The following is a 27,981-nucleotide window of genomic DNA, read 5'->3' as shown; positions in this document are numbered from 1 at the left end:
GAGCCATGGCCTGTTGGCTTGACCACACACTCTCGTTGTGCTCCAGGGACCATTCGTCTCTCCAGCTGACTGTTTTGGAAAAAATCCATTTTCTGTATACCCGCACACATCCCGAGATTTCTTCTACAGTTTCACTTCTTCGCACATACCTGTTCAAAAACAATTTTTTTTTTTTAGTTTACTATTCAAAGTAATGCAGCACTTGGGGAATCAAATTCAGTGAAAACCTCTGAATCAGCTGTCACAGGAATACTGATCGTGTCTAGTATCTGTTCATGCAGCATGAGATGTTTTCATTTCAAAACGCCAGTTCTGACAAATCTATGGCAAACGTTAGCATAAAGCTTAAGGATAAAACTGTTTATGTTAAGCCACTAGACTATTATAAATAAATTTCTGTATCTTTGTATTGTTGGCTTTTACTTTAGTTTTTTAGCATAAGCATTGCAGTATCAATATATAATACAATAGAACAAGCTATCCAAGAAAGAAAATATAAGGATTATATGTGAAGTACCCCTTGACCATAATAATCCTGAGAAATTAATTTCAAAAGTATAAGAAGCTAGTGTCCTGTTTGCCTCTGAGTTCCCAGTGCCTGTGCTCTTTCTACTACATAATAGTCCTTTCATCTGATGCCAGCTTTTGTTAAGATACTTTACTCCTCACTTGTCAACTGGGATATTAACAGTACCTGCCTTTCAGTGTCATGAGAGTTAGATGATTCATTTAAAGCTTTATAGAACCTGGACCACGGTAAGTGTCACTCAGTCGTGTCTGACTCTTTGCGATTCCATGGACTGTAGCCTGTCAGGCTATGTCCCTGGGGTTCTCCAGGCAGGAATACTGGAATGGGTTGCCATTCCCTTCTCCAGGGGATCTTCCCAATCCTGGGATTGAACCCACATCTCCCACATTTCAGGCAGATTTATATCTACCATCTGAGTCACCAGGGAAGCCAAATGTCTGGTAAACTTAAATGATTACTCATCTTTGCTGGTGGTTAAGGCTCCGAGCTTCCGATGCAGGGGGCATGGGTTCGATCCCTGGTCAGGGAACTAACACCCCACATGCCACGTGGTGTAACCAAAAAAAAAAAAAGTTTAAAAAAATCTGATGGGGGTGACGTCACCCATCACTGTGGGCCCAAACTGCCATGATTTGAGTCAAAATAACACTAAATTCCTCATAGTAGTGCCCAATTCATAGGTATATGTAAAGATTAAATGAGTTCATTGATTGCAAGTAAATAGAACACAATGCGAGTTGGAAGTAGCGCTCAGTAAATGTCAGCTATCATTATTGCTGTTGGTATCACCTTCTTCCCTCATGTGTTAACATCTCATGTTTAATCTCACTTACTGGAATTCCTTTGTACTGCTGTTTCTTCCTGGAAGGACTTGATGAAGCTCATGTGGGGCACCTGTCCTCTCATAGGAATTTCATTTCTTCCTGTTAGAAGTGGACAACACTTCTGGCACCTCCAGGCATCACACTAGAGCAAGAATTTGATTCTCTGTCCCTATCCTTGGGCTCTTTAGACCCACAGACATTTTCCAGGGAATCTTGTTCTCCATCTTGTCCAGAGCCCGGAAGATAACATTCAGCTTCAGGACTTCAACAGATGCTCTGAAAGCCCGCTCACAACAGGCTGCTCCCCGCCTTGCAGTGTGTTCAATAACCTGGTTTCTGTGATCGGCCTCTATTGAGGCCAGCCTGGACTCTGCCCACTTCCACATCTTTGTCCCTGTTGTCACTGCAAAAAGAGACCATTTTCCTCTCCCCTACGAGATTATACGCAGCACTGTGAATTATAAAAGGACAAATCCTGGAGCTGATTAGACCCGGACTCCAACTCCTGAAGGAATGATGCTAAAGCTGAAACTCCAGTACTTTGGCTACCTCATGCGACGAGTTGACTCATTGGAAAAGACTCTGATGCTGGGAGGGACTGGGGGCAGGAGGAGAAGAGGACGACAGAGGGTGAGTTGACTGGATGGCATCACTGACTTGATGGACGTGAGTCTGAGTAAACTCCGGGAGTTAGTGATGGACAGGGAGGCCTGGCGTGCTGCGATTCATGGGGTCGCTAAGAGTCGGACACGACTGAGCGACTGAACTGAACTGAACCAATTCCTGAAACAAGCTGTAGAACCTTGGATAAGTTACTCAAGGCTTTGGAGCCTCCGTTTTCTCTGATGTCAAATTTGTATAATTTGCTTATTAAGATATCTTATTCCCTTCTAGCTTCCCAAGTGACTCAGCGGTAAAGAATCCACCTGCAAATGCAGGAGATAAGGTTTAGGTGCTCAACAAATGAAAACCGCTACCTTGCCCCCAAAGAAACCAAAATACTTTGCAAAAGCCAGAAGTTTTACTGTACTAAATTTTTGGAGTTAAGATCTCTCTTCAGTGGTAGGTGTTCAGTGCATGCCTAACTTCTTATCCAGGAGTTGTGTGATTGTGTCCCTCTAAGGCATGGTAGGTGTCTAAATAAATATTGAACAAAAATTGAAATGAGTGTAAAGATCTAAACAGCTGTGTTAGCAAGCATTCGCCTAGGAAATGAAGAGAGCTTTATTATTTTATTTTTACCTCTTTCTACCCAGCAGCCTGAGCCTGGCTGGGTCAGCCTTATTTTCCAAGTAATTAATAATGTTCAGTTGTTTGTGCAGCGAGCAATCCAGCTGAATGATGGGGGGAAATAATTTCATTTCTGGATACTAATTCCAGTAGCAGCTGTTTTCTGCTAACAGAAATACGCCTGCGCTAACAACTTCACACTTCCAGCAAAAACACTTCACCGCAATGCATGCCGAGCTGTGATGGACAAATGTGTGGTGTTTGTTTTCTTTCAGGAGATGCAGAAACGTTCACCAGCATCGATTCATTCTGTTTCTGCACACGTTTGTGATGACTTTCCTAGCTGAAGGGTATCTTCTGTTTAGGGTGGCAGAGCGTTTATGTCAGAGGGGTGATGTCGTCATCACTTCTGTGCAGGGAACGTGTCAAGAGCTTACCGAGGGGAAACATGTTCAGAATCCTGCGAGCAGCTTTGCCACATGTGTGTGTGTGTGCGTGCACATATGCAAAAATGAACACTTATGTGAATAATGTTAACTGGAAAAAGCAGTTTACAAAACAATATATACAGATGGAACCAACCCATGTTTTTCTAAAAACAGACTTTTCACACACGCGCATATCTTGTTAAAATCAGGTATTAGCCATGAGTGTCCCTGGGTGTAAGTAGGGTTAACAAGTAATGTTCAGTTTCTGCTTTGTACTATCTCTGTCTCCTAGAGTTTCTTCCAGAAATATGCGTTCTTTTAAGGAACAGTAAAAGCTGTAAAAGGACAAGCCTCAAAGTTTTTCAGGGAACAGAGCTGGAACAGTCTTCATTTTTGAAAGACATCGTAATGATGTTGGGGTGGGGGCACTTGGAGCTTTTTAAACTTGCTGTTCAGCAGAGCCTACAGGGGCGCAGACCCCCCCCCCCCAACCCATCGTTCAAATGCGGGGCCTGGGAGAGCCACCTGCTACATAGAGGGATCTTTGGGAATAACGAAAAGTCTCTTTTCAGCAGTATCTTGAGTCCCCAGCCATCAGCACCATGACCATCACTTTGATTCAGGCCCTGTCATTGCTCGCCAGTCTTACTCTCTCGACTCCTCCCCCAGCCATCTCCCTGGATGTCGGTGGGCTGGTCGGTGCTGCGAGGGGGTCCCATCAGTGTAACTGCCGCGCTCGCGGGAAGGGGTGCGAGTCCTCCGCTCCAGCCGCAGTGCCCTCCCTGTTAACTTCCTCATCACCTTTAGCCTTGTCTCTCTCACTCCCAGGGGCCCACACCCGCGCCTCTCCCCCTCGGTCCTTGCCCTGGGACGAGGCCGCCCCTGGAACCTTGCAGAAGTCCCGATGCCCTCCTGAGCTCAGGCTCTGGGCGTGTCCTCGGTCCTTGGTCAGGTCTGTTTCCCGTATCTGCTGGGTGGCACAGACCGCCTGCCCTTTGTATGTGCTTAGATGGGCTTGAGGCTTCTGCAGTATTTTGTCAAATGCATTAAGTGAAGAGGTGTTTCAAATAGGGTTCTAAAATTTCTCTTTGCATCAATTATAAAAGCTAAATGACCTGAGAAGATACCAGAATAGAAGTTCATATTTGGCGCCTTTGCTCTGTTTATTTCTAGCCCTTACTCTTCTCAGAGGAGGTGTTCTCATGGACTGTGGCTTCGGGCTGCCGCTGGGGCAGGATTGGGGGGCACGTGGCTGGTTCCCTGGTGCTCCTTCCCGTGGAAGCGGAAGGGATGAACGCCAGGCTCTGTGCTGCTCGTTTACTGGGAGATTTTAGGGACACCAGTTAAGCTCTCTGCCTGTTTCTTCATCTTAGTTAGTAAAAGAAACTAAAAATAGTCCCCTCGCAGGTGGGTACACGAGATAGGTATGCGTAAGGCTGAGAAATGCGTTCATTTATTTGGTAAATATGCTGCATGCCAGACATTTTAGTGAACAAATCAGAAAGATGTGTGCTCTTGGTGGGAAGAAAGACAAGCAGTAAAGGGGAGTGAGAAGAGCCCAGAAGGCAGTTCAGTGGAGTGTGAAGGAGTAGGAAGTCCAGGGAGGGAGGTCAGGACAGGACCACCCCTCCCTCCGGGGACTTGCTGGACTTGCTGGTGGGAGGAGCTGAAGGGAGTCAGCCCAGAGGTGTAGGGGGGAGGCCAGTGCCGCTCGCTGCCAGCAGGGGGAGCCACAGGCCAAGTGGCAGGAGCCAAAATCAGAAGGAGTCTGAAGGTGGTCCATGGGGGTCCTGACCCAGACTGGGGCTTTTATTCCAAGCGTGGTAGGAATCATCAACGGTGAGGACTCAATAAATATACATTTCCTTTGTGTCCTTTCCGTTTTTCTTTTTTTGGGGGGTTTTTTGCATTCCTGTAACATAAACAGTATGAAAGCATTTCCTAAACTGTTCATCAACGTTGTAGCCCAGGGCAGGTCATTTAGTCTGTGATTTTAGTCTGCTGAACTGGCAGGAGAGATTATACCTTCCCTAATCAGTATAGCTGTCAGTTCAGTTCAGTCGCTCAGTCGTGTCTGACTCTTTGCGAACCCATGAATCACAGCACGCCAGGCATCCCTGTCCATCACCAACTCCCAGAGTTTACCCAAACTCATGTCCATTGAGTTGGTGATGCCATCCAGCCATCTCATCCTCTGTCATCCCCTACTCCTCCTGCCCCTAATCCCTCCCAGCATCAGGGTCTTTTCCAATGAGTCAACCCTTCGCATGAGGTGGCCAAAGTATTGAAGTTTCAGCTTTAGCATCAGTCCTTCCAATGAACACCCAGGGCTGATCTCCTTTAGAATGGACTGGTTGGATCTCCTTGCAGTCCAAGGGACTCTCAAGAGTCTTCTCCAACACCACAGTTCAAAAGCATCAATTCTTTGGCGCTCAGCTTTCTTCACAGTCCAACTCTCACATCCATACATGACCAAAGGAAAAACCATAGCCTTGACTAGACAGACCTTTGTTGGCAAAGTAATGTCTCTGCTTTTTAATATGCTGTCTAGGTTGGTTATAACTTTCCTTCCAACCTGTACATTAGTGCTAAAGGTCTAGAAAGGACTTTGAAATTTGAGGAAGTTACACAAACCTGGCGTTCCAGTGATGACTATCATGATTCCAAGCCTTCTGGTCCCTTGGTCCGTAGACTGTGGTTCAGCGTCTCACTCCACTTCCTGGTGTTCCTGGACTCGTGACTGGTCACGTCTCAAAAACTGTGTTCTCTGCTCTCCAGATTCGCCCTTGGAGTGGCAGGTCACTTGTCCCACTAGCATTTAGAGGAAGAACACTGCAGGCATGACCTGTCTGTCAAGTGAAGTTCATGTCGACATGGCAGCTGTCAGTTCAGCAGACTGGACAGGCTTCCACGGGAATGAGGATCACGTGTCATCTTGTCTTTGAAGTTGTGGGTCAGTCATGGAATGACGTACACTGCACAAAGCCCTCGTCCTCAGAAGCTTCCAGATAACATACTTTGAGGTAGCCCATGCTTTGAAATGAAAGCATGGTGCTGTTTAATTTTCCAGAATCAGTTGACACTTAACTGAGTATGTTTTCCTTTTTAAAAATTTTGTCTGTGTTGCTTGGTTGTGTCTGCTGGTGAGGTGGTTCATAAACAGTAGAGTCATGAAGATTTGGGAAGGAAAAAGAAATCCAGTTAACCCTCTGCCACATTCAAATATGAATGGTGTCTCAAAAATTCTTAAGGTCTTTGAAGAGCTTTCTCTACTTAGGTCAAGAACCTTGCAACCCCTTATTACACATTATCAGTGTAAACCTGGGAAGTTCTTCCTCGTGTCTGGCTCAGACCTTCTACAATTGGAGGGCCTTTCTCCTCCATCTGTACAAATGGAAAACAGCTGCCCGACCTTCCCCAGTGACAACCCTTCACGTCCCGGCAGACGGTTAAGTCACGCCCCAGCCTCTTTGCTCCAACCAAATGATGCCTTTAAACCCGCTTCAAAGTCCCCATTTTCCACTCCTTTAATCATCTCTTGATCTTCCCTAAGCTTTTCTGTATCCTTCTCCAGAATGTGGATGCCACATTGGAACGTGGTAGTCTGCAGTCTCACCATTAACTGGGCTATCTTTTCAGCCTGTCAGATGTCTTTGTCATTCATACGGGAAATCCAGAGTTTTTACCAACACGCAAAAGGATGAGGACTAGCAATTCCTTTTACAGTGGACCCAGCCAAAGTTTGTGGTTGTAGCCGCCGGTTTTGGAGACTTGAGGCCTTTAGCAACCCAAACCCCAGATCTGTTCTAAGAAAAATTTGCAGACCCACAACCTCCCTGCCTCCCTATTGTGGGTTTGGCAGTCAGTCTGTAGTACAGGGCACTGTTTCTTTTTATGCAAAACCGCCCTGTACAGGACTTGACTTCTGGTTTCTATGCCTAAGTCACATGTGCGCACAAAGAACATGAAATCCCTGGATTGTCTTCTCACTTCCTGCCCACAGAGAGCTTGCTTTGGAACAGATAAACTCAGGACATAGGGTATCTAATATCCTTTCTGTGTCTGATATCCTTGAAACCACAGAGGAAGATCTCAGAAGTTGTTGAAATGGAAATTAAGTGTCTGGTAGCCATTATTGAGAATGAGAGACACAGTGTGCGTCTGAAATATTCTTGATCATAATACGCCACTGAGGGGCCCCCTTTCTACTTCCTCTCCCTCTTTTCCCTAAAGACTCAAGTTGGTCGGGTGGTCATGCTCCTGGCGTGGAGGTTGTCAGCATGATGACCTTCAGCTGGGGTGGGCTTGCAGGCCTGACTTTTGCAGGCTTCTACTGAAGCACAGCCAGGCCCGGGCACTCAGGCCCTTCACCCCTTGGTTGGCTCCTTCCAGAAACGGGCATTCATCATTGACCAGAGTGTGACCACGGACAGATGTGGGCAGGAGGGCTGGAAGGAGCTCTGAGCAGAGTGATCATGTGGCAAGACTCTTTTAAGGCAAAGCCTACATTAGCATGACTGTCTAGACGCTCCAGAGTCTGTGTGAATTATTAATATATGCGTGACCAAGAGACTGGCCGGGAAGTGATAGGAAATCTTCATTATATTTTCCTCCAGATTTGGGGGTTGGTTAAGCAAAGTCTCACGGGTGGTAACTGTCCTTGTACTTTTGGGGAGAAGTAACATGATTTTTGTGTGGCAACTAAAATTTGTGGCTACCTGGGACATGGGATTTGCAGTGACTGGTGACTGGGGTCATTGTGAGTGGATAAAGAAACTACACTCAGCTGTGTTTCACAGTAAGTGATTCAAGTGTCAGCTCTTTGCGCTCATGTACGTGTAGATTCCAGAAAGTCACAGTTCCTTGGGTTATACCCACTGGTCATTGAAAGCGAGATGAATTATCTTGGTTCCATCCTTATTAACCACTGGGACACTTACGCACAGGTAAGACATTGTGTAGGCCGCCTAACTTTTTTTTTTCCTCTTGTTTAATGAGATTAAGTATTCCAGTAGGGTGAATTAGACCTTATCGAATGTATGATGAACTCCCCAACCTGGCCCATGGGGCACTGGGCCAGCGGGGGTGACAGGCTGTGTTGCATTCAACTTCTCTGTTTTCTGTCATGTCCAGTCCAACAGACAACCAGCCAAGCTGAACCTTCTTACCTGCCAGGTGAAGCCGAATGCCGAGGACAAGAAGTCTTTTGACCTGATATCACGTGAGTCCTTTTTCTCCCGGGTCAGTTACTGTGGATCCTGCCACCTGCCCGTTCCCGTTCTTTGGGTTGGAAGTCATGTGTTTCCCAAGCAGGGCTCCTTGAGAGGAGGTGTATGCTGGGCACACTGCTCTGGGAGGAGCGTGGGTCTCTCTACACGGAACTCACCTGGGGTAGGAAGGCATAAGCCACCTGCAGTGGAGGAGAATCTAGATATGTACAGTAAACCAGGCCAGTTCTTGACCATGAGCTTTATCCCCTGGGAGGGATTTCCCTGAGCACGTTCCCATTGTTCTCCTACGTGTGCTGAATCGGTCTTTGATGTGATGCCCAGACATAGGTCTCTTTTAAAAAGTCGCAGGATGACTCTGATGGAAGCGCAGATGGGGGACTTCCCTGGTGGTCCAGTGGTTAAGACTTTGCACTTCCAAATCACGGGGTGCAGGTTCATTCCCTAGTCGGGGAACTAAGATCCCAAATGCTATGCAATGTGGTCAAAAAATAAAATTTCAGTTAAAAAATAAGAAAACAGAAGCTCGGACATGGACTAGACACTGAGGCGTGCTGCTATGTCTGCCCAGCTCCTGAGTTTTACCCCTACAGAATCTCTCTGAAAGGAGAAGTCATTTCCCTGCTGCCAAGAACTGCCTTCTGACGTCCTAAATCAATGACCCTGCGCTCTGTCCTCCATGGGTCGGAGCATGTTTTTGGCCCATCCACCCCCTCAACTGATAGCCTGTGTCCTCATAGTCTTTGGAGGGAAAGGAGATTGTTTTCCTCTAGGCTGGCTCCCTGTGCTTTCATGGGTGCCCCTGGTACTTTAGTACTTTGGCCACCTGATGCAAGGAGCCGATGCTGGGAAAGACCGAGGGCAGGAGAAGGGAGCAACAGAGGATGCGATGGTTGGATGACATCACCGACTCAATGGACATGAGTTTGTGTAAACTCCGGGAAATAATGATGGACAGGGAAGCCTGGCGTGCTGCCGTCCACGGGGTCGCCAAGAGTCAGACACAACTGAGTGACTCCAAGCACAATATGTGCTGAGTGCTTTATGTCCATGATGAGTAATCCTCTCAAAAACCTTGTCATTTTCCTGTTTCACAGAAGAAAAAACTGAGACTCAGGAAGGTCCGGCGACTTAACATAAAGCCTCAGCAGTAAAGCCGGGGTTCGGCTGGGGCGCTTGGGTTCCAGCACCTGTGTTGTGTCCTTGGGCACACGCACCACCTCTCTCACAGGAGGTGGGGGTGCCTAGCCTGGTGCAGTCACCGAGTGGGTGACTGCCTAGAAAGTGAAGCGGGTAAGACAGTGGTAGTTGGACCTCAGTGTATGGAAGCATCCGAGTAAATCCCGTATTCTAAGGAAGAGTTTCCCTCATGCACACCTGCCCACACTGCCCAGGTCCAGCTGCCCCCTCCTTACATGGGTCACACCTTGGAGGGTGACCCTCCAGCAGGGCTTGAACCCTCCCTTCCTGAAGCCTGATTTAACCAAAGAGCAACCTCGGGCAGGACTTGTCTGATCATCAGGGCTGCCATGTGAGTTATGAATTCTTACAAAAAGAAATTCTTTAAAAAGAAAAACAGTGAAAGGCAAATTGGAAAAGGAAAGTGAAATACTAATACTATGGCAGCTAGCACTCTCCGATTTCTAAGATCTACTTGAGGGACTTCCCCAAAAGTCCAGTGGTTAAGACTCCAGACTTCCAATGCAGGGGGCGCGGGTTTGATCCCAGGTAGGGGAACTAAGATCCCACATGCCGGGTGGCACGGCGAAAAAGAAAAAATTATCTGCTTGACCAGGTGGGACCCATCCCCCTTCCCACTTGTTTTTCAAAAGAAATGCTTAGGCATTGGGTGGTGTTTGCAGTTACCTTCTTGTATTCCTGTTTCTCTTCAGAAAAGCAGTATTGACAAAGTGAATCGTGTAACTGCTAAAACAAAAAGGGTGCAAAAATAATATCAGAATCCTACTTTCAGTGTGTTCTCCTCAGGAACTTTTAAAATCTGTATTAATACCTGAAGCATGCTGCTTTCTAAGATTTTGCTTTATTTTTTTCTCTTTTTTTGTATTTCAGATAACAGGACGTATCACTTTCAGGCCGAAGATGAGCAGGATTATGTAGCGTAAGTAGTTTTGAAATCACGGCACAAGGCCTTAAACTGAAAAAAGCACCTTTATCTCTTCTGTGTAGTATACTTAAAAGTGTTCTTTTTATTACTAAGAACCAGTCCTGGTGGGTTTCCCCTGCTTAGCTGTCAGCCCTGGGCTTTCCCATGGGTCTCTTCTTTTAGTCTGGGGTGCTCAGTCAACTCAGGTGCCCCCTTCAAGGTTCTGCTCAAGCCTCACTGCCCGAGGGGTTTTGCTCCCTCCCCGCAGGCCTCTTCACACCCCTCTGGGTCCCCTGGCTCAGTCTGAGCCCTCTGGAGACCTGGAGCTCCTGAGGACAAGGACTGTGCCTTCTTCATTTGTAATCCCGCCATCTGCACTTGGGAGGGCTTTACTGGGCGCTGGAGTAATTCGTGTTTGGGGGAGTGGCTCCATCTGGATTCTCTCTGGGTTCCAGTAGTGGTGATGGCAGACTTGATTTTGATGGAGGAGATTCTGGCATCCTTCAAGTCACACGTTTTTCTCCAAGTCACACAGGAAGTTCCACTGCCTCACTGAGCTGTTGTCTCATGTGAAAGCATCCAGTGAACTGAGCAGAGAAATCCTTTCTCAGCCCACCAAGGAAAGAGGCAGGTACAGCTGAAGAGCAGCTGAATGTTTGAGGTCAGGCAGACTTGATTTCTAGTCCACAGTCTGCCTGTTAGTGGCTTTTGGATCTTGGTAAGGTCATCCCACCCCGGCTTTCTTGTCCCTGAGAGGGTTACAGGCCTCGCTTGCAGAATTTTGAGACTTGAGATGAAATGCATGGTGGTGGTGGTGGTTTGGTCACTAAGTTGTGTCCGACTCATTGCGACCCCGTGAACTGTAGCCCACCAGGCGCCTCTGTCCATGGGATTTCCCAGGCAAGAATACCAGAGTGGGTTGCCGTTTCCTAAAGCCTCTCATACAGTGCCAATTTTTTTTTTACTCCTATAAACTCAAAGTGGCTTTTAAAGTATTAAAACACAATTATGCACTATTTTACTTTTTAATACTTTTTTATGTGCCAGTTACTTTAAAACAATTTTAAAGGTTTTTGAAGAATTTTCAGAAATAGTTGCTTTGATTCTCAACCCTTTTGAAATGTAGCTGTTCTACCACATTTGCTTTATTCTTCCAGAAAATGAATTGTCCTTTAAATGTATATTTTTGGATCATCATGACAAACTTTTTTATTTATTTAATTTGTCATGAGTTCTCAAGTAAAGAGGCAAATGTGGCATAACAGGAGGAACTCTGAAAAAAGGGGGTCAGCAGAGCTGTTTTCTCATCCCAGTCTGACGTCAGTCCCACCATAGGGCTCTGGGCAAGTCACTGAATCTCTCTAGGCCTCTGTCTCTTTAAAACATGTAAAATATCATGTATGAAACGAGTTGCCAGTCCAGGTTCGATGCACGATACTGGATGCTTGGGGCTGGTGCACTGGGACGACCCAGAGGGATGGAATGGGGAGGGAGGAGGGAGGAGGGTTCAGGAAGGGGAACACATGTATACCTGTGGCGGATTCATTTTGATATTTGGCAAAACTAATACAATTATGCAAAGTTTAAAAATAAAATAAAATTTAAAAAAAAAATAAAGCATTGTAAACCCTAACTCAGAGGCTTATTTGGAGGATTATATTTCAAAAATTATAAGTACTTGGCACATAGTAGATACTGGTAATATCAGATAGCCACAATATCAAAATGCCTAAGGAAAGCAATGTAGAGACTGCAGTCAAGTGAAAACTCCAGCATTACCAACACTACTGCTAATAAAATGCACAGTGACCTGCCCTGTGGAACCCAGATCCTTACATTGGTTTTAACAGAATAATTTCTAGTTTCTAACTTGAGACTACATGACAGAAAAAGTATTTTTTAACTTACAAGGTAGTAATTGTCTACCCCGTCCCTGGACTGTTGGTTTTGTCTGAACAGTTGGGTTTTCTGCATCACAGAGGAAAAGCTGAGCTACACAATCCTATTTCTCAGGACATGGTGAGGTGAGCACCACCTAGAGTCAAAGCTGTGACTCGCAGTTCACCTACACCAGGCGCTGTGGTTTTTAACTCTCACTGCTGGCTCTGTCACTCCTTCCAAACCTCTTGTAGACAGACTTTGCTTCAAGCGCACACATCCTTCAAGACACAGTTCTGGATCTCTGTGTTCTTTATCGAGAGTGGTATTAATTTGGCTTTTTCCCCCCTCTCATTCCTGAAAGAAATACAACTCCTTACAGATTTGGACAATTACTGAAAAGTACAGAGTGAAGGCATTCCATTTGGTTCTTTTTTCCTACAGAAAAATCACTCGAGAGACATCCAGTATTCACATTTTGGTGAATTTTTTTTCTAGCCTTTTCCCCACAAAATATACAATTCACGAATACATTTAAATTTGAGATTATACAACTTTTTTTTTCCTGTTTATTTCACAAAGCATTATATTGCGAGCATTTCCCCAGTGTCATCCAAAAATTAGTTGGAAACTTAAATTTTAGTATTTGAGTAACTAGTCCACTTTGTGGTTATTTCATACTCTGCTAATCAACTGCTGTTGTTGGGTATTTAGGCTGTTTTATGCATAGACTGGTAGCAAAGAGTTATTTTGTTGGGTCCATATTATGGTCATGCTGTATGTATATTTTAAAAGCTTGCACTTTTCATTTCATATAACAAACATCAGCATGTTTCCATGTCAGTGTACCTTTTTTGTAAGCATGAATTTTCATGGAAAATGAAATATTCCTTCATTTTCACTTTTAAGTGCCCCTGCTGATATGGACTTCCAAAAAACAATGCCTTTTGCTAAGCCCTCTTTCCTGCCTCCTGTTCCTTTCTCACCTGTGCTTTCTCATCCTTTCACTGGGTTGAGCCCACGCTGAGTCCTCTTCCTCCCTTTATTCTGGCTGCATGTAAATACAGGTATCATGGGTTTCCCAGGTGGTATTAGTGGTGAAGAATCTGCCTGCCAACACAGGAGGTACAAGAGATGCGTCTTCAATCCCTGGGTCAGGAAGATCCCCTGGAGAAGGAAGTGGCAACACACTCCAGTATTCTTGCCTGGAAAATCCCATGGACAGAGGAGCCTGGCAGGCTACAGTCCGTGGGGTCGCAGAGAGCCAGACATGACTGAGCACACAGCACATGTGTTCACACAAGCCTCTGGTTACTGATATTCACCATCTCATCTCACCTTGCACGCTCTTCTCCTGTCTGTTGTTTTCCAATCTCTGACCCTTTCTTCCAGGTTTAATTTCTTTCATTTTCCCTCCTGTTACTGCTCGAGTTCTAGATGAAGATCCGAGTTGTTTTCAGGGGAAGGAGAACGCAGCGGCCAGCCAGGCGCTCACGTCTCCTTCCTCCTGTTCTGGTGGCAGGTGGATCTCGGTGCTGACGAACAGCAAAGAGGAGGCCCTCACCATGGCCTTCCGGGGGGAGCAGAGCGCCGGGGAGAGCAGCCTGGAGGAGCTGACGAAGGCCATCATCGAGGACGTGCAGCGGCTCCCGGGCAACGACGTCTGCTGCGACTGCGGCTCGGCAGGTATTCTGGCTAGGGCTGTAAGTGAGCGCGTCGTTCGCACGCCCAGCACATACTCCCAACCTGAATGGTTCCCACCTCCGAGTGCGGTCACCCGTGCTGTCCGCTCCATCTGTGACATCCCCCCCACCCCGCACCGCCTTATTCTCCCTAGACAGCACCTGCCAAAATGCCCTCTGTCCTGGAAGGCCCAGTTAGATCAGCATTATGGACGTGAAGTCCGTCACCCTGGGTTCGAATCACCAGCCCGCTCCTCACAGTCTGGACCACTTCATGCCCGGTCCCCAGCTAGTCTCATCTTCAGTTTCCTTGTCTGAAAAGTAGGATGATGAACGAGGTTCAGCTGCCGCGAGGATGCAGTGGAATGGTGTCTCCAAAACTGGCTGGCACACAGTGCCTCTCTTTCCTTCCTTTCTGTCCTGTAAAACTTCCCCAACCTCTGTATCACACGGGTGTTCTCAGATGGCATCTGTGTTGTTTCCATATTGACACTGTGTGCGTGCTTGGTCTCTCAGTCGTGTCCAACTTCGCGACCCTATGAACTATAGCCCACCAGGCTCCTTGTCCATGGGATTCTCCAGGGAAGAATACTGGAGTGGGTTGCCATGCCCTCCTCCAGGGGATCTTCTTGACCCAGGGATCAAACTCACATCTCTTAGGTCTCCTGCATTGGTAGGTGGGTTCTTTAACACTAGCACCACCTGGAAAGCATATTAACATTAGCTAACATGTATCCAGTGCTTACATTATAGTAAGGATTGTGGCAGTTGTTTTGCTGGTCTTTTCTTATTCAGTCCTCACAGGAGGTCTCCAGGTAGGATAACTGATCTTATCCCCATTTCACAGATGACAAAACTGAGGGACTGGAGAACTTGAGTGACTCAACCTGAGGTCACACATCTGGTAGGGCTCAGAACATCAGCCTGCAAACCCGTTCTTAAGCATTATGGCCAACTTTTTAAATCGTTTTACTAGTGCAAATGGACTCTTCTATACAACAGGCCATAAGCCCCTCAGAGGCAAGCCTCAGATTTTCTACTTTCGTGCACGTGTGTGACGCTGCCTCACACAGTGTCAGGATGGCAGAGGAGCCACAGAGAACCCTGAAGATTTGGGTAACAGAAGTATTCGTTCCGTTGTTCTAGGGCACTTGGGGGTTGTAGAAGCTGTCTTACACCAAGAGGTGCTTGCGAAGAAGCCATACCCAGGATAACAGGTCAAGGCGAGTTAACCAAGTGTGCGGGTTAACGATGGCCGCAGAACCCAGTCCCTTGTGAGCTGTGCTGAGAAGTCCTTTATCAGGTGTTTCATAGGCCTCACATTTTCACAAAAACCAGGCACTGATTTTTGTTTTCAGCTCAGTATTGAACAGTTATTTTTCAAATTTGTCTTTAAGAAAATTTGCTCTCTGACAAGCTGTTAGTTTTAAAAATAGCTGCTACCTTCAATCTAAATCTTTCCCTTATAAATTTTAAAAATTTTACTACTGTTGCAGCTTCCTCTGTAATTGGCACACTAAAATTAGATATCATGTCTTCAAAATCCTCTCCACAGAACCCACCTGGCTGTCCACCAACTTGGGTATCTTGACCTGTATAGAATGTTCCGGCATCCATAGAGAAATGGGGGTTCATATTTCTCGCATCCAGTCTTTGGAACTAGACAAATTAGGAACTTCTGAACTCTTGGTAAGTAGCGACCTGTCATGAATACATTTAATATATTGCACTGGGTGTTTTGGTTTCTGCTGAGTACAAAGAATTCTAATTCCTGAGTTCAGTGAGTTTGCATAGATATTTAAAATGTAAATTTTGAGGTATGTAACATTGACTGTTTCTGTTTCCTGAAGAACTGGCGAATCATGCATTTCTATAATTAGCTTGCAGAAACCAGCTTTTTGCTTCTGGGATAGCCTGTTTCAAAGTTGCTTTTTTTTTTTTCATTTAGAATTAGTGTTTATATGATTCATTGTCATAACAGTAAAGGGAGTTAGATGTCAGACTCATGTGTTCACTTTATCTAGTGGCTTACATTATTAAAAATAATGGCTAAAGAGTTCTCTGTTTTTTTCTGTTTGTAAAAGTGCATATGAATTAGGAGTGGCCTATTAGCCACTGCCATAAACCAACCACTCCTTAACCCATAACTTCTTCAGGTAGTCAGGGAAAAAATTGTATGCAGTTGCGGTACTTAGCTTTATGGTACAGAAAGGACACCCTCTTCAAGTCCAAATTAAATTGGTCCCACAGGTCACCAAATAATAGGGGGAAAAGGCCCATTCAGCGTCTCCTATAATGCCTTATGGTCATCAGCACCGTCTTGCCTATTTGGAACCTGGTGCCTGTGAGAGAATCTTCAGAGGGTTTGAAGTGAAACAGGGCTTCTTCTCAGACAGGAAAGACTCTTGAGCAGAACCTGAGGGAGCCTGGGGCCCGGAAAACCTGAATCCAAGCATTCATTAAGCAGCAATGGTCTGTCTTGTGTTGCATGAGCCCCTTGATTTAGAAAATATGGTACTTATACACGGCTCCCTATTCACTTCAGCATTATAGAGAAGAGACTCAGACCTAATACCTGCAACATCCTTTAATATGAAAGTGGTGCCAGTCCCTTTCCTTGACTTGGGTAAATGAAACCCAGTTTGACAACTCAAAATAGGAAGAGTCCAAATCCTAAACACTTAAATACAGTAAACCCCAGAGACCTGATTGCCTGGATGTTTCTTCACATCGATCCCCAGGTTATCCGAGTGACCAAATGACCAAATTTGTCCTGAAGAACACATTTTGTTGGAAGGGTCGTGAAAAGTTAAAGTGTTAGTTGCTCAGTCATGTCCGCCTCTTTGTGACACCATGGACTTTAGCCCACCAGACTCCTCTGTCTGTGGGAATTCTCCAGGCAAGAATACTGGAGTGGTAGCCATTCCCATCTCCAGGGGATCTTCCTGACCCAGGGATCAAACCTGGGTATCTTGCATTGCAGGCAGATTCTTTACCTTCTGAGCCACCAGGGAAGCCCAAGAGACTGATCACATGAATGTTTCTTTGCATCGATCCCTAAATTGTCTGAATGACCAAAAGCCCTTCAGGAAAAATTTTCTTGGAATGGTCTTGAACCTAGAAGCAAAATTTTTCCTGAGGCCTCTTCATTAATTACCTGTAGCATCTTAATTTGTACCCCAAATATAAAGGAATCTTACACTCTTCTCTGGCTAATAAGAGCAAATCTGCTTTATCTAAAAATGAGTCATGATGGTAATTGAAAAGTTTTTGCTTTAAGCAATAGCATTTAACCTCATTCATATGAGATTCAAATATGGAACCTGCTGTTTAATCTCAGACTCTATGTGTATGTCTGTGTGTGGGACCGCATTGTATTCTAGTTAAACATATATCACACTGTGTTTGTGAAAATCATTAGTTTTCTTATCCATGGTTCCACCAGTCCATTATCTCCCATGAGAGGGAACACTCTATATTCCAGAACTGCACTCAGAAGTTCACTGTCTGGCACGTAGTATATGCCCAGTAAATTATCTCTTGACCAGGTGGATGAATGGTCTGTATTCTGAATCAATAGAGGGAAAATAATATATTCAGAAATCTCAAAACCATGTAATAGTAAACTCCTAAACTAGTAGTAATGCGTTCACTCTGCTGTGTTTTGTTTATGTTACAGCTGGCCAAGAATGTAGGAAACAATAGTTTTAATGATATTATGGAAGCAAATTTACCCAGTCCCTCACCAAAACCCACCCCTTCAAGTGATATGTAAGTATTTCTAATATACTGAATTCTTTACTGTTCTATAATTGTTCTTCTACCCTTCCCCAAACTTCTTCGTGGCTATGGCATTCTTCCCCACCAGAGGAAACCTCATTATGAGGAAAAAGCAGAGCAAAGTACTTCTGAAATTGTTGTTCAGTTGCTTCAATCGTGTCCGACTCTTTGTGCCCCTGTGGGCTGTAGCCAGGCTCCTTTGTCCATGGGATTCTCCAGGCAAGAATACTAGAGTGGGTTGCCATTTCCTCCTCCAGGGGAATCTTCGCAACCCAGGGTTGAACCCGGGTCTCCTGCGTTGGCAGGCGGGTTCTTCACCACTGAGCCACCTGGGAAGCCCATTTCTGGAATGCACCTACTATTTTTGCCATCACCTTTCCCTAAGTAATTGTAGCTGCTCTGTGGAGGATAAATCTTCATAAGGACAATTAATGCTTAATCATCACATATTGTGGTAAATAAGAGACAAACTAAAGCAATGCGAGATTCCTATCAGATTGGCAACAATCCAGGTGCTTAACGGCCTGCTCAGCCAGACTGTGGGAAAACAGGCATCTCTGCTCGTGTGTTGTTGGTGGGAGTACAAACGGAACACCAGCCACAAGGGGTAAATTAGACATGTTTATCATAATTGTAGATTTATTTACCCTGACTCAGCACCTGCCCTTCTGGGAAGCTGTTCCCGTTCTGTATTAGAGAAAGATTAGGAACAAAGCAGATGTCTACCTCAGATTCCCTTGGACTGCAGGAAGATCAAATCAGTCCATCCTAAAGGAAATCAACCCTGAATATTCATTGGAAGGACTGACGCTGAAGCTGGAGCTCCAATACTGTGGCCACCTGATGGGAAGAGCTGACTCATTGGAAAAGACCCTGATGCTGGGAAAGACTGAGGGCAGGAGAATGAGGGGCAACAGAGAATAAGATGGTTGGATGGCATCACTGACTCAATGGACATGAATTTGAGTAAGCTCCAGGAAATAGTGAAGGACGGGGAAGCCTGGTATGCTGCAATCCATGGGGTCGCAAACAATTGGATATAACTGAACAACAGACAGACAGTCTGTAGTGTGGCCGCACAGTGGAACACCTTGTAAATGTAAAAAGGAATAAAGGAGCCTTTCCTGTCCTGATCCGGGATCATCTCCAGAATGACTGTCAAGTGAAACCATCAGGGTACAGAGCAGCCTTCAGAGCATGCTGCCTTTGGAGCAGGGAAGGGTAAGGGCATGGGAGGAAGTGCATATAGGCACACCTTAAACCCCAACCCAGAATCCCTCTCCAAACTCAGGAACCGAATTGTTGGTACATCTCCTGATTAATCCCTCAGTTTTGAACTCGCTATTCTGTCTGGACTCCAAATTGATTTGGACAATGAAGGATGCACATAAACATATACATTTATTTTCACTTGGGTCTGCTTAAAGAAACACTGGCAAATACCCAGGAAACTCATAAAAGTCCTTCCTCTGGGGTGGGCGTGGATACGAGACCCCCTGAGTCATGAGTCATGAGACCCCCTAACTCATTATTGTTGAGTCATGTGACTCTTGAAACCTATTCAAAAGGGTTTACGTTGACTTTAAACTTTAAAATTCTAAACCCTGTGGATAAATAGGAGAAAAGAGGTTTAATTCCCACTCAAGTGATCAGAGACGCAGACACCAGCCTCAGTGTTTTGCCAGCCCTTCCCGGGTGGTTGGTTATTCAGGCACCAAATTTGCAAAGCACTAAAGTTACCATGGTGCACATTCGATGAACGTGCTTTTTCAGTCTGAAATTATGAAATGCAATCTTCCAGAAGGCCTTTTGGCAGTTGTCTTTTCTTTGAATTCAACAAATGCATATTGTATGTTTAGTCTGTGCCTCATATTATGTTAGATGCTGGGGATCTGGCAAAGCACAAAACTAGGTATAAATCCTGTCCTTGGGACACCTGGGTACTAACCAGACAATTAAACAATAGATTGTTTACTCATAGTTGTGGTTTAAGTGTCAAAGAAGAGAAGTCAAGGATGTTGGGGGCATGTATAATACCCTAAGCTAATCTGAGGGGCGTGTGGTTTAACCGACCATCATCCTACCACAAAAACTGCTTGCATGTCTTTTTTTCACACTAATGAGCTCAAATTGCACTGAGAAACAGGGCTTTCAGAAGCTAGTTTGATTACAAGACAACCACAACCAAATACAGTCCGGGATTACTTCACGAATGTGGTAACAGTAAATGCTCAGCTGGTACATGGCCCAGTCTTGCTCGCACCAGCATTTTTTAAGTGTTTACATGACCCAAACCTTGAAGGTGTTACTTTAGGATAAATTTTGTAAGAGCGTGGATTTTTGTTTCCTACTGCTCACATGAGAGGCAGCATTGGCCCTGCCTTCCCCTTATGAGAGCTCGTGATTCTCTGAATCTCGTGTAGACTCGGGAGCCAGACTCCATGAATTAGAGCCCTGTTGGAAAGTGGAAAGCACCTATTAGGTACTGTATGTTCTTTAATTCAAAATATACTGGTGAGTTACTATCCTCATTTTCAGATGAAATAAACAAAAACTGAAGATTAAGTAGTTTGACCAAAGTTACTTAGCTGGTATGCTATAGGACTAAGATTGGAACTCCAGATCCATTCTTTGTGTTTTAATTAATGGGCTCACATAACAGGGAAATTCAAAGGGTGAGTTCAGGCATGTCTGTATCCAGGATGTCAGACAGCATCACCTGGACCCTAGCTCACTCTCCTGACTCTTGTCTGACCTTTCCTCTGAGCCAATGTCAACATCACCCTTTCCCCAAAGGTGGCCATTTGGGCACTTAGGTCATAGACTCACTCCTGCAGCTGGGGAGGCAGGCTCAGAACCATTTGAACCGAAGCAGAGGAGGGATGGGTCCGATGAGAAGGAGAAATGCTGCGCCAGGCCCACCTAGGCTCTGGGCATGTTGTCCACAGCAGGAAGGACCACCATCTGTCCCCCTGGAACTCCACACTTGGCCTGTGGGAGGGGCTTCAGCGACAGCCACGTGGAGCCTCAGTTTCCTATCAGTTTCTTCATTCTGTCTCTGCCGCAGTCAACTTGATTTAAAACTAGTCAGCTGGAATGTTGAAGAGAAGTGTATCTTAACTAAAATAACTCTTCGCGGAACTGTTTGTCAGAAAAAATTTAAATCTTTTCTTAGCTCTTGAAAAATAAAAAAATCTCAGTTCATTTTGTTTTGGTCTATTTTAGGACCGTACGGAAGGAATATATCACTGCAAAGTATGTAGATCATAGATTTTCACGGAAGACCTGTTCATCTTCATCAGCTAAACTGAACGAATTGCTTGAGGCCATCAAATCCAGGGATTTACTTGCACTAATTCAAGTCTATGCAGAGGGGGTGGAGCTAATGGAACCGCTGCTGGAACCTGGACAGGTAACAGCCTCCCCAAAATCAGGATGAGGAGGGATGTGGAAAGCCAGTTTAAAAGAGGACGTCATAACAACACAGAGTGAGGTGACACATTAAGTGACCATGTTTAAATCAGGACAATTTGAGACTGAAAGGGGCTGCTGTTAATAACTACTTTGGGGCAACTGCACATAAAGGAAGCCTGTCTAGGCAAACCAGGACATCTCATCACCCTATTTATGCTTGTTCTTTCCCTTTAGGAGCTTGGGGAGACAGCCCTTCATCTTGCAGTCCGAACCGCAGACCAGACATCTCTCCATTTGGTGGACTTCCTTGTACAAAACTGGTACAGTTTTAGTTTACTCTGAATGTGCATTGTGAGCTGACATAAACAGCTCTTGGTGGCCTGGATCAGGACTCGGCAAATTTTTTCTGTAAAGAGCCAGATACTCTTACAGGCTTTGCAGGCCATGAGGTGTCGGTCACAGCCATTCAGTGTTGCCATTATAGTGTGAAAACTGCCATGATCAGTATGTAAACAAGTGAACATGGCCATGTTCTAATAAAACTTTATTTACAAAAACAAGCAGAGGGCCAGATATGGCCCATGGCCTATAGTTGGCCAACCCTTGGCCTAGATAACTGTAAAATCCTTTCTCTGTGTCCAAAACCTGCTACTTAAGGGAGGCTGAAAGAGCAGAGACTTAACAGCACAAGTGAAACAGGTCTGTGAGTTTTTATTGTTTTTAACTTCAGTATGTGTGGCTGACTCAATTGCTAATTCAAATTTAGGACATACTAAGGAGAACAATCAGAGAAGGCAATGGCACCCCACTCCAGTACTCTTGCCTGGAAAATCCCATGGATAGAGGAGCCTGGTAGGCTGTAGTCCATGGGGTCGCTAAGAGTCGGGCATGACTGAGCGACTTCACTTTCACTTTTCACTTTCATGCATTGGAGAAGGAAATGGCAACCCACTCCAGTATTCTTGCCTGGAGAATCCCAGGAATGGGGGAGCCTGGTGGGCTGCCATCTATGGGGTCACACAGAGTCGGACACAACTGAAGCAACTTAGCGGCAGCAGCAGCAAGGAGAACAATATTGAGTGCAGAAGGTTTAGGTTTGTTGAATTCTTTTTTGGGTAGTTCTGTAATCCACAGATTAGGAAGAGGAACTGGAGCTCATTCAAAGGAAAGTAATCAAAATAGGGGATTTGAACCCACATTCAAAGAATGGTGTCTTTGTTCTTCAAGGCAGATTGTAACTCCCAGCCTCTTCCATAGAGGTGGTTCAGTGTAGTGGTTCATACCATTGGCTCCAGAAACACTGCCTATGTTCAGATCCCTACTCCATCATGTGTGTCTTGGTAATCTCGAGGACTTTATCCTCTGTGACTGTTTTTGTCTGAAAAATAAAGTTGATAATATACCCACCCCATAAGGTGGTTGTGAAGATTAAGTGAGCTGATAGGTATAAGAGACGTGTGTCTGTCCTAAACACAGTAGGCACTCACTCCAAAAGTGCTGGCTGTTGTTATCATTACGCTGCTTATAAATTCAGGTGTCATGCTAGAAACATCATTGTCTTCCCTGCCTCTAAGAAGAAGGTCTCCAATTTGACTCAGTCCTTAGCATGCGTAAAAGTGGTTCATCGGTAGTTCTGAGTTACAGAGCAAGTCATTTGTTTTCCGAATGCTTTTGTTTTTCAGCGGAAACCTGGATAAGCAGACGGCCCTGGGGAACACAGCCCTGCACTACTGTAGTCTGTACAGTAAACCAGAGTGTCTGAAGCTGCTGCTCAGGAGCAAGCCCACTGTGGACGTCGGTGAGCATGGCCAAGCGCCTCTTCACAGCCACAGTGAGGGGCTTCACTGGAGGTGCAGCGGTTAAGACTCCACGCTTCCAACGCAGGGGGTGAAGTTTCATCCTTGGTTGGGAATTAAGATCCCACATGCTATGCAGTGCAGCCAAAAAATAAAATACACTTTTTTAAAAAAGGAGAAAGAATAACCACTGTAAGAGCATTCAATCTGCTGAAACTGAGACATGCCCATTCCGTTGTACTCTGAGTCTTGTTCTTTGCCTTTTCAAGATGCATCTTAGATAATCGTGCAAATGTATTCCCCCTGTTTCAGTTAATCAGGCTGGAGAGACCGCCCTGGACATAGCAAAGAGACTGAAAGCCACTCAGTGTGAAGACCTGGTAAGCAGAGTGGGAAACGGGTTAGACCCTCTGCCTTAAAAGGGCGTTCTCAAAAACCGAGACTGGGAATTAGAGAAGCAGATTTTTTGAGGAGGAGGTGAGGTGGGGGACATAGGCTAAAGAAATTCAGGCCAGCACTAAGGCTAGGTTTTAAAAAACAGTGAAGTGATCAATTCTTCATCCACATCTTTTCTGTGCAGTTACAGTGTAGCAGCTAAAAGGCATCTAAGAGGTCTTGTTACCAGCCTGAGTTGTGGATTGAGGTGCTGGAGATATTTTTGTTGTTTGGGGGTTTTTTGGGGGGGACCTACAAGTTGTCCCAAAGTGCTGCTTTTTCTTATTTGCCAGGCCATTAGTCTTTCTCTGTAGCTTAATACTAAGTAATTATTTGAGAACTTCCCTAGCAGTCCAGCGGTTAAGACGCCACACTTCCACTGCAGGGGACCTGGGTGCAGTCCCCGGTTGGGGAACTAAGATTATGCAGGCTGTCCCCAAAAATAAAATGAAATAAGATAATTTTTTTAAAAAAATAGAATTATTTGGGAAGCCAGTTCCAAAAATAGGGCAAGTAAAGCTCAAAGTGTAATGATCCCCAGCGTGTTCAGTGCCCTGCCCTGCCCATTCTATGTACACACTCACCCGCAACCCCACTGGTTCTTGCTTAGACCTCTGGGCCTTTACATAGAGCTTGAGTCCCTTACCCACAGAAAAGGGTACGACAGGAAGGTAAGTGGTGCTCCCTGGAGTTTCTGCCAAATGCCTAGGCCCAGCAGTTGTCCTTCTTTATTTTTTGTAAGAATCCTTTGAGGAAGTTGAGTTACCCTGCCCTATTTTATGACTGAGAAAGTATACCCTGCGTGGAACCGGGGCCATCTGACCTTAGAGGCAGACCTTTCAAACTTTTCTAACTCCAGTTTTGCCCTCCAGCCAAGAATTTACAGTTGTAAATTCTTGAGACACATGTTCATGATGTTAAGAAAACTTTTCATTTTGAAGAGAAGTCATCCAGATTAGAAAGGCTCTGCCTGTAATTCTTGGCAGTCCCTCTCAGGTCTGTCCTGGGGCAGTCTGTCCCATTTGTATAATCAGAGTCTTGCCTACATTGCAGCTACTGGTGATTAATCTGAAACCAGGAATGAGGTGGAAGCTACTTGGCGTTTATATAATGTCAGGGTGTCTCGCCCTTAAATTAAAACTGCTGTCATTTTCAGCTTTCCCAGGCTAAATCTGGAAAGTTCAATCCACATGTCCACGTGGAATACGAGTGGAATCTTAGACAGGAGGAGATGGATGAAAGTGATGATGACCTGGATGACAAAGTGAGTGGAAATGACGCCCCGGGATTCCTAAGCACTGCTCCCAGGTTCTGTCCCCTGTGCAGATAAGAGCCATTCTTTGTGAGGCTGATTTTGGCCTCATAACCCGATTTACCCATGCGGGACCAGGTGACTCTGCACCACTGAGGTTCTAAATCTGGAGGTTGCATGGCTGCTGTTGCTGTTACCGGGGGTTGGAAGTGTCTGGAATCGGAGAGGTTGGGCTTAGGCGTGCAGGCCTGAGTCATCAACATTTGTCATTCAGTTGCTCGGTTGTATCCAACTCTTTGTGACCCCATGGACTGCACCATGCCAGGCTTCCCTGTCCTTCACCATCTCCTGGAGCTTGCTCAAACTCATGCCCACCAAGTCAGTGATGCCATCCAACCATCTCATCCTCTGTCACCCCCTTCTCTTCCTGCCTTCAATCTTTCCCAGCATCAGAGTCTTTTCTAATGAGTTGGCTCTTCACATCAGGTGGCCAAAGTATTGGAGCTTCAGCATCAGTCCTTCCAATGAATATTCAGGATTGATCTCCTTTAGGATGGACTGGTTGGATCTCCTTGCAGTCCAAGGGACTCTCAAGAGTCTTCTCCAGCACCACAGTTCAAAAGCATTAATTTTTTAAGTTGATGTTAATGAGTCATCAACATTAGCTGGCAGTTACAGCCACAGGCATGAGTGAGGTTCCCTCCCAAGAGGATGCAGAAGGAAAGGGCGAAGGGTAGTGGACAGCTTGGACATCAAAGGGCTGAGTGGGAACGAACAGTTAGCGTAGATTACAGACGGGGCCTCACCATCCAAACGCTGGGGAACGTGTCCTGCACAGGGGCAGTATCTGTGGATAAGGTTAAATATGTGAGATTTAGTGAATTTATGGTTGTTAACAGAAAGGAGGGATGGGGGAAGGGACAGTTAGGGAGTTTGGAACGGACGTGTACACGCTGCTGTATTTAAAATTGATTACCAACAAGGACCTAACTGTAGAGCACAGGGAACTCTGCTCAGTGTTATGTGACATAAGTTTAAGGGAGTTTAAGGGAGAATGGATACATGTATATATGTGAGTCCCTCTGCTCTTTTCTCAAAACTATCGCAAGGTTGTTAATCGAGTATACCCCCACTACAGAATTAAAAGTTGCTTCTGAATACTGTGACCCCTCACAGGCATGTCCCTAGGGGGACCCCGGTGATGACAGGAGTCAGACGTGAACCCTCTAGATGTTTTGCTTGTGCTGTCTCACGACTCTTTAAGTTTTCGTGTGGCTGACTCCCGATGCGCAGAACACGGGAGCCCCACCCGCTCCCGAGCCTGCCCTGCCCACATCCCCTGGGCACCCTGATTACCGGCTGACCCCCGCCTGCACTGTTGTTTCGCTTGCCAGCCAAGCCCCATCAAGAAGGAGCGCTCCCCCCGACCCCAGAGCTTCTGCCACTCCTCCAGCATCTCCCCCCAGGACAAGCTCTCACTGCCGGGCTTCAGCACGCCGAGGGACAAGCAACGACTGTCCTACGGCGCCTTCACCAACCAGATCTTCGTCTCCACAAGCACAGACTCACCCACGTCACCGATCGCGGAGGCGCCCCCGCTGCCTCCCAGAAACGCCACGAAAGGTACGAGCCTTGGGAAGGGCCGTGTGACTCCATCCTCAGAGCTGGGAACCTACCCGGCTTTGAGGTCAGAATCTCGGGGTGAGTGTGAGTAGCAGGGCTGTGACGTCAGCGCGGCTTGAAACAGGGACCCTGCCCTCTGCTGCGTTACAGCCGAGAAATAGTGTTACGGGCACGCCTCATGCCTCGTCTTGTGTGAACCTCACAGCCTCCCATGAGGTCCTGGCTTTGTGCCCATTGTACAGACGAGGAAACAGAGCTAGAGTGACTCACCCAAGGTCGTGCAGCTGTAAGCGGCGGAGTGGAGGGTCCATCCAGGGTCACGTGGCTCCAAAACCAGTGCTCTTTCCTGTGTAGTACGGGGTGGGATTTCCATTCTTCTTTAGAAGTTTCTTTCCTACTGACACTAAAATGTAATACCAGTGATAGTTAATACTTACGAAGCTCTTGCTTTTTGAGTGGCCCTAAACCCAGAACTTCTTTTTCCACACTCACAGAATGAGGTGCAAAGGACAGTTGGTGGCAATAGGCAGACAGGGGTCTGTGGTTCAAGGAGGCTGAGTCACTGCTCTGAGGTTCTTGGTGATTGGGATCCTCACCCAGGTGCTGTGTGACCCCAACCCACATTCCCGTGCTCTCTGATGAGGAGTGGATTTTCCATGAGGCACCAACCAGGGCAGGATTTTACCAGAGGAGGGTTACTGTGCTGGGAGTGACAGTCCACAGGCCCCCTCCTGCTTGTCTAATCCATAGAACACCCTGCCCAGAAAGTCCATGTATTCCCACCTACATGGGGACAAGTTGAGAAGCAGAAATGGTCGCATTAAGGAGTCACCCTGCCCAGTGCCGGGGAGCTTCCCAGGTGGCTCAGTAGTAAAAGAATCCACCCGCCAGTGCAGGAGACCCAGATTTGATCCCTGGGTCGGGAAGATCCACTGGAGAAGGAACGGCAACGCACTCCAGTATTCTTGCCTGGGACATCCCGTGGATGGAAGAGCCTGGCAGGCTACAGTCCATGGAATCACAAGGAGTTGGATGCAACTAAGCACCACCCAGGGGAAATCCGAGAGGTACCCAGAGCTGGAGCTTCGGGTCTGGCCTCAGCCAGCAAATCCCAGTGCAGGATCCTTGCTGTGTGCTTGGCTTGTGCTCACGCAGGTTCGGGGGCTCCCCGGGCACAATGGCACGCCTGTTGAAGTCACACTGGGGCTATTTTCTGGGGAATGTGAGCTTTATTCAAAACAGTGTTTTTTCAGAGCTTATTCTCCATTGAAATAGTGTTATAAATGGGAGCAGTGTTCTTAGACCCCAAATGGCCTCTGAGATTATAAAATAGCGGAGGAAGTTAAAATAAGACTTGGGCACGAACGGTACCCATCAGAGATAACCCGTGACCAGAGCAGCAACAGCATGTGGAAGCCAGAGGCTTATTAACCCGCCGGCGTGGTTCTTACCGTCCCACGCATTATGCTGGAACGCACCTTTTACATCACTAGCTGGTCAGGGCACAGGTGTTCTATAAGAAGGCTGTGTTGCCGCTCACCTCTGGGTGACGGTGTTTCCCATCAGGGTAGCAGTCTGCTCAGAGCAGCATTCCTCTCTTCATGCTAAAGAGGACCTAACCTGATAACCTCTCGGATCCTCCAGGTCATTGAGAATCTTCGAGAGGTCTACAGGAGGAAATGACACCAGAGTCCTAGGAGCCAGGAGGCCCCCTTCACCTCCCTGTACCCCTTTCTGTAATTTTATCTCAAGGGGATGCAGAAACCCATAAAATACAC

The 27,981-nt window shown here is 46.1% G+C and overlaps 1 protein-coding gene and 1 long non-coding RNA gene across 12 annotated transcripts in view; one reads left to right on the top strand and one right to left on the bottom strand.

Moving 5' to 3' along the window:
- Window positions 1-27,981, top strand: part of ASAP1 (ArfGAP with SH3 domain, ankyrin repeat and PH domain 1) — a 339,709-nt gene that overhangs the window by 281,129 nt on the left and 30,599 nt on the right. For all 10 annotated transcript variants that reach the window (XM_044928833.1, XM_044928832.1, XM_044928834.1 and 7 more), the window contains 11 exons: window positions 8,145-8,232; window positions 10,310-10,358; window positions 13,744-13,907; window positions 15,459-15,592; window positions 17,583-17,674; window positions 20,909-21,095; window positions 21,332-21,417; window positions 22,780-22,895; window positions 23,206-23,273; window positions 24,485-24,592; window positions 25,975-26,203. In XM_044928833.1, the coding sequence (XP_044784768.1) occupies window positions 8,145-8,232; window positions 10,310-10,358; window positions 13,744-13,907; window positions 15,459-15,592; window positions 17,583-17,674; window positions 20,909-21,095; window positions 21,332-21,417; window positions 22,780-22,895; window positions 23,206-23,273; window positions 24,485-24,592; window positions 25,975-26,203 (1,321 nt within the window). The remainder of the gene's footprint in view (window positions 1-8,144; window positions 8,233-10,309; window positions 10,359-13,743; window positions 13,908-15,458; window positions 15,593-17,582; window positions 17,675-20,908; window positions 21,096-21,331; window positions 21,418-22,779; window positions 22,896-23,205; window positions 23,274-24,484; window positions 24,593-25,974; window positions 26,204-27,981) is intronic.
- Window positions 21-27,128, bottom strand: LOC123329511. 2 transcript variants are annotated; one of them, XR_006545081.1, is made up of 3 exons: window positions 26,991-27,128; window positions 26,474-26,606; window positions 21-149 (listed from the first exon to the last, which is right to left on the bottom strand). It is a non-coding gene; the product is annotated as an uncharacterized LOC123329511 (long non-coding RNA). The 2 variants fall into 2 exon arrangements; XR_006545080.1 differs by lacking the exon at window positions 21-149 and adding an exon at window positions 25,272-25,427.

This window comes from Bubalus bubalis, chromosome 15, assembly GCF_019923935.1.
Source record: "Bubalus bubalis isolate 160015118507 breed Murrah chromosome 15, NDDB_SH_1, whole genome shotgun sequence".
Taxonomy (NCBI): Eukaryota; Metazoa; Chordata; class Mammalia; order Artiodactyla; family Bovidae; genus Bubalus; species Bubalus bubalis.
The sequence above is the reverse complement of the archived record's forward strand: the minus strand, read 5'-3'. Positions and strand labels throughout refer to the sequence as shown.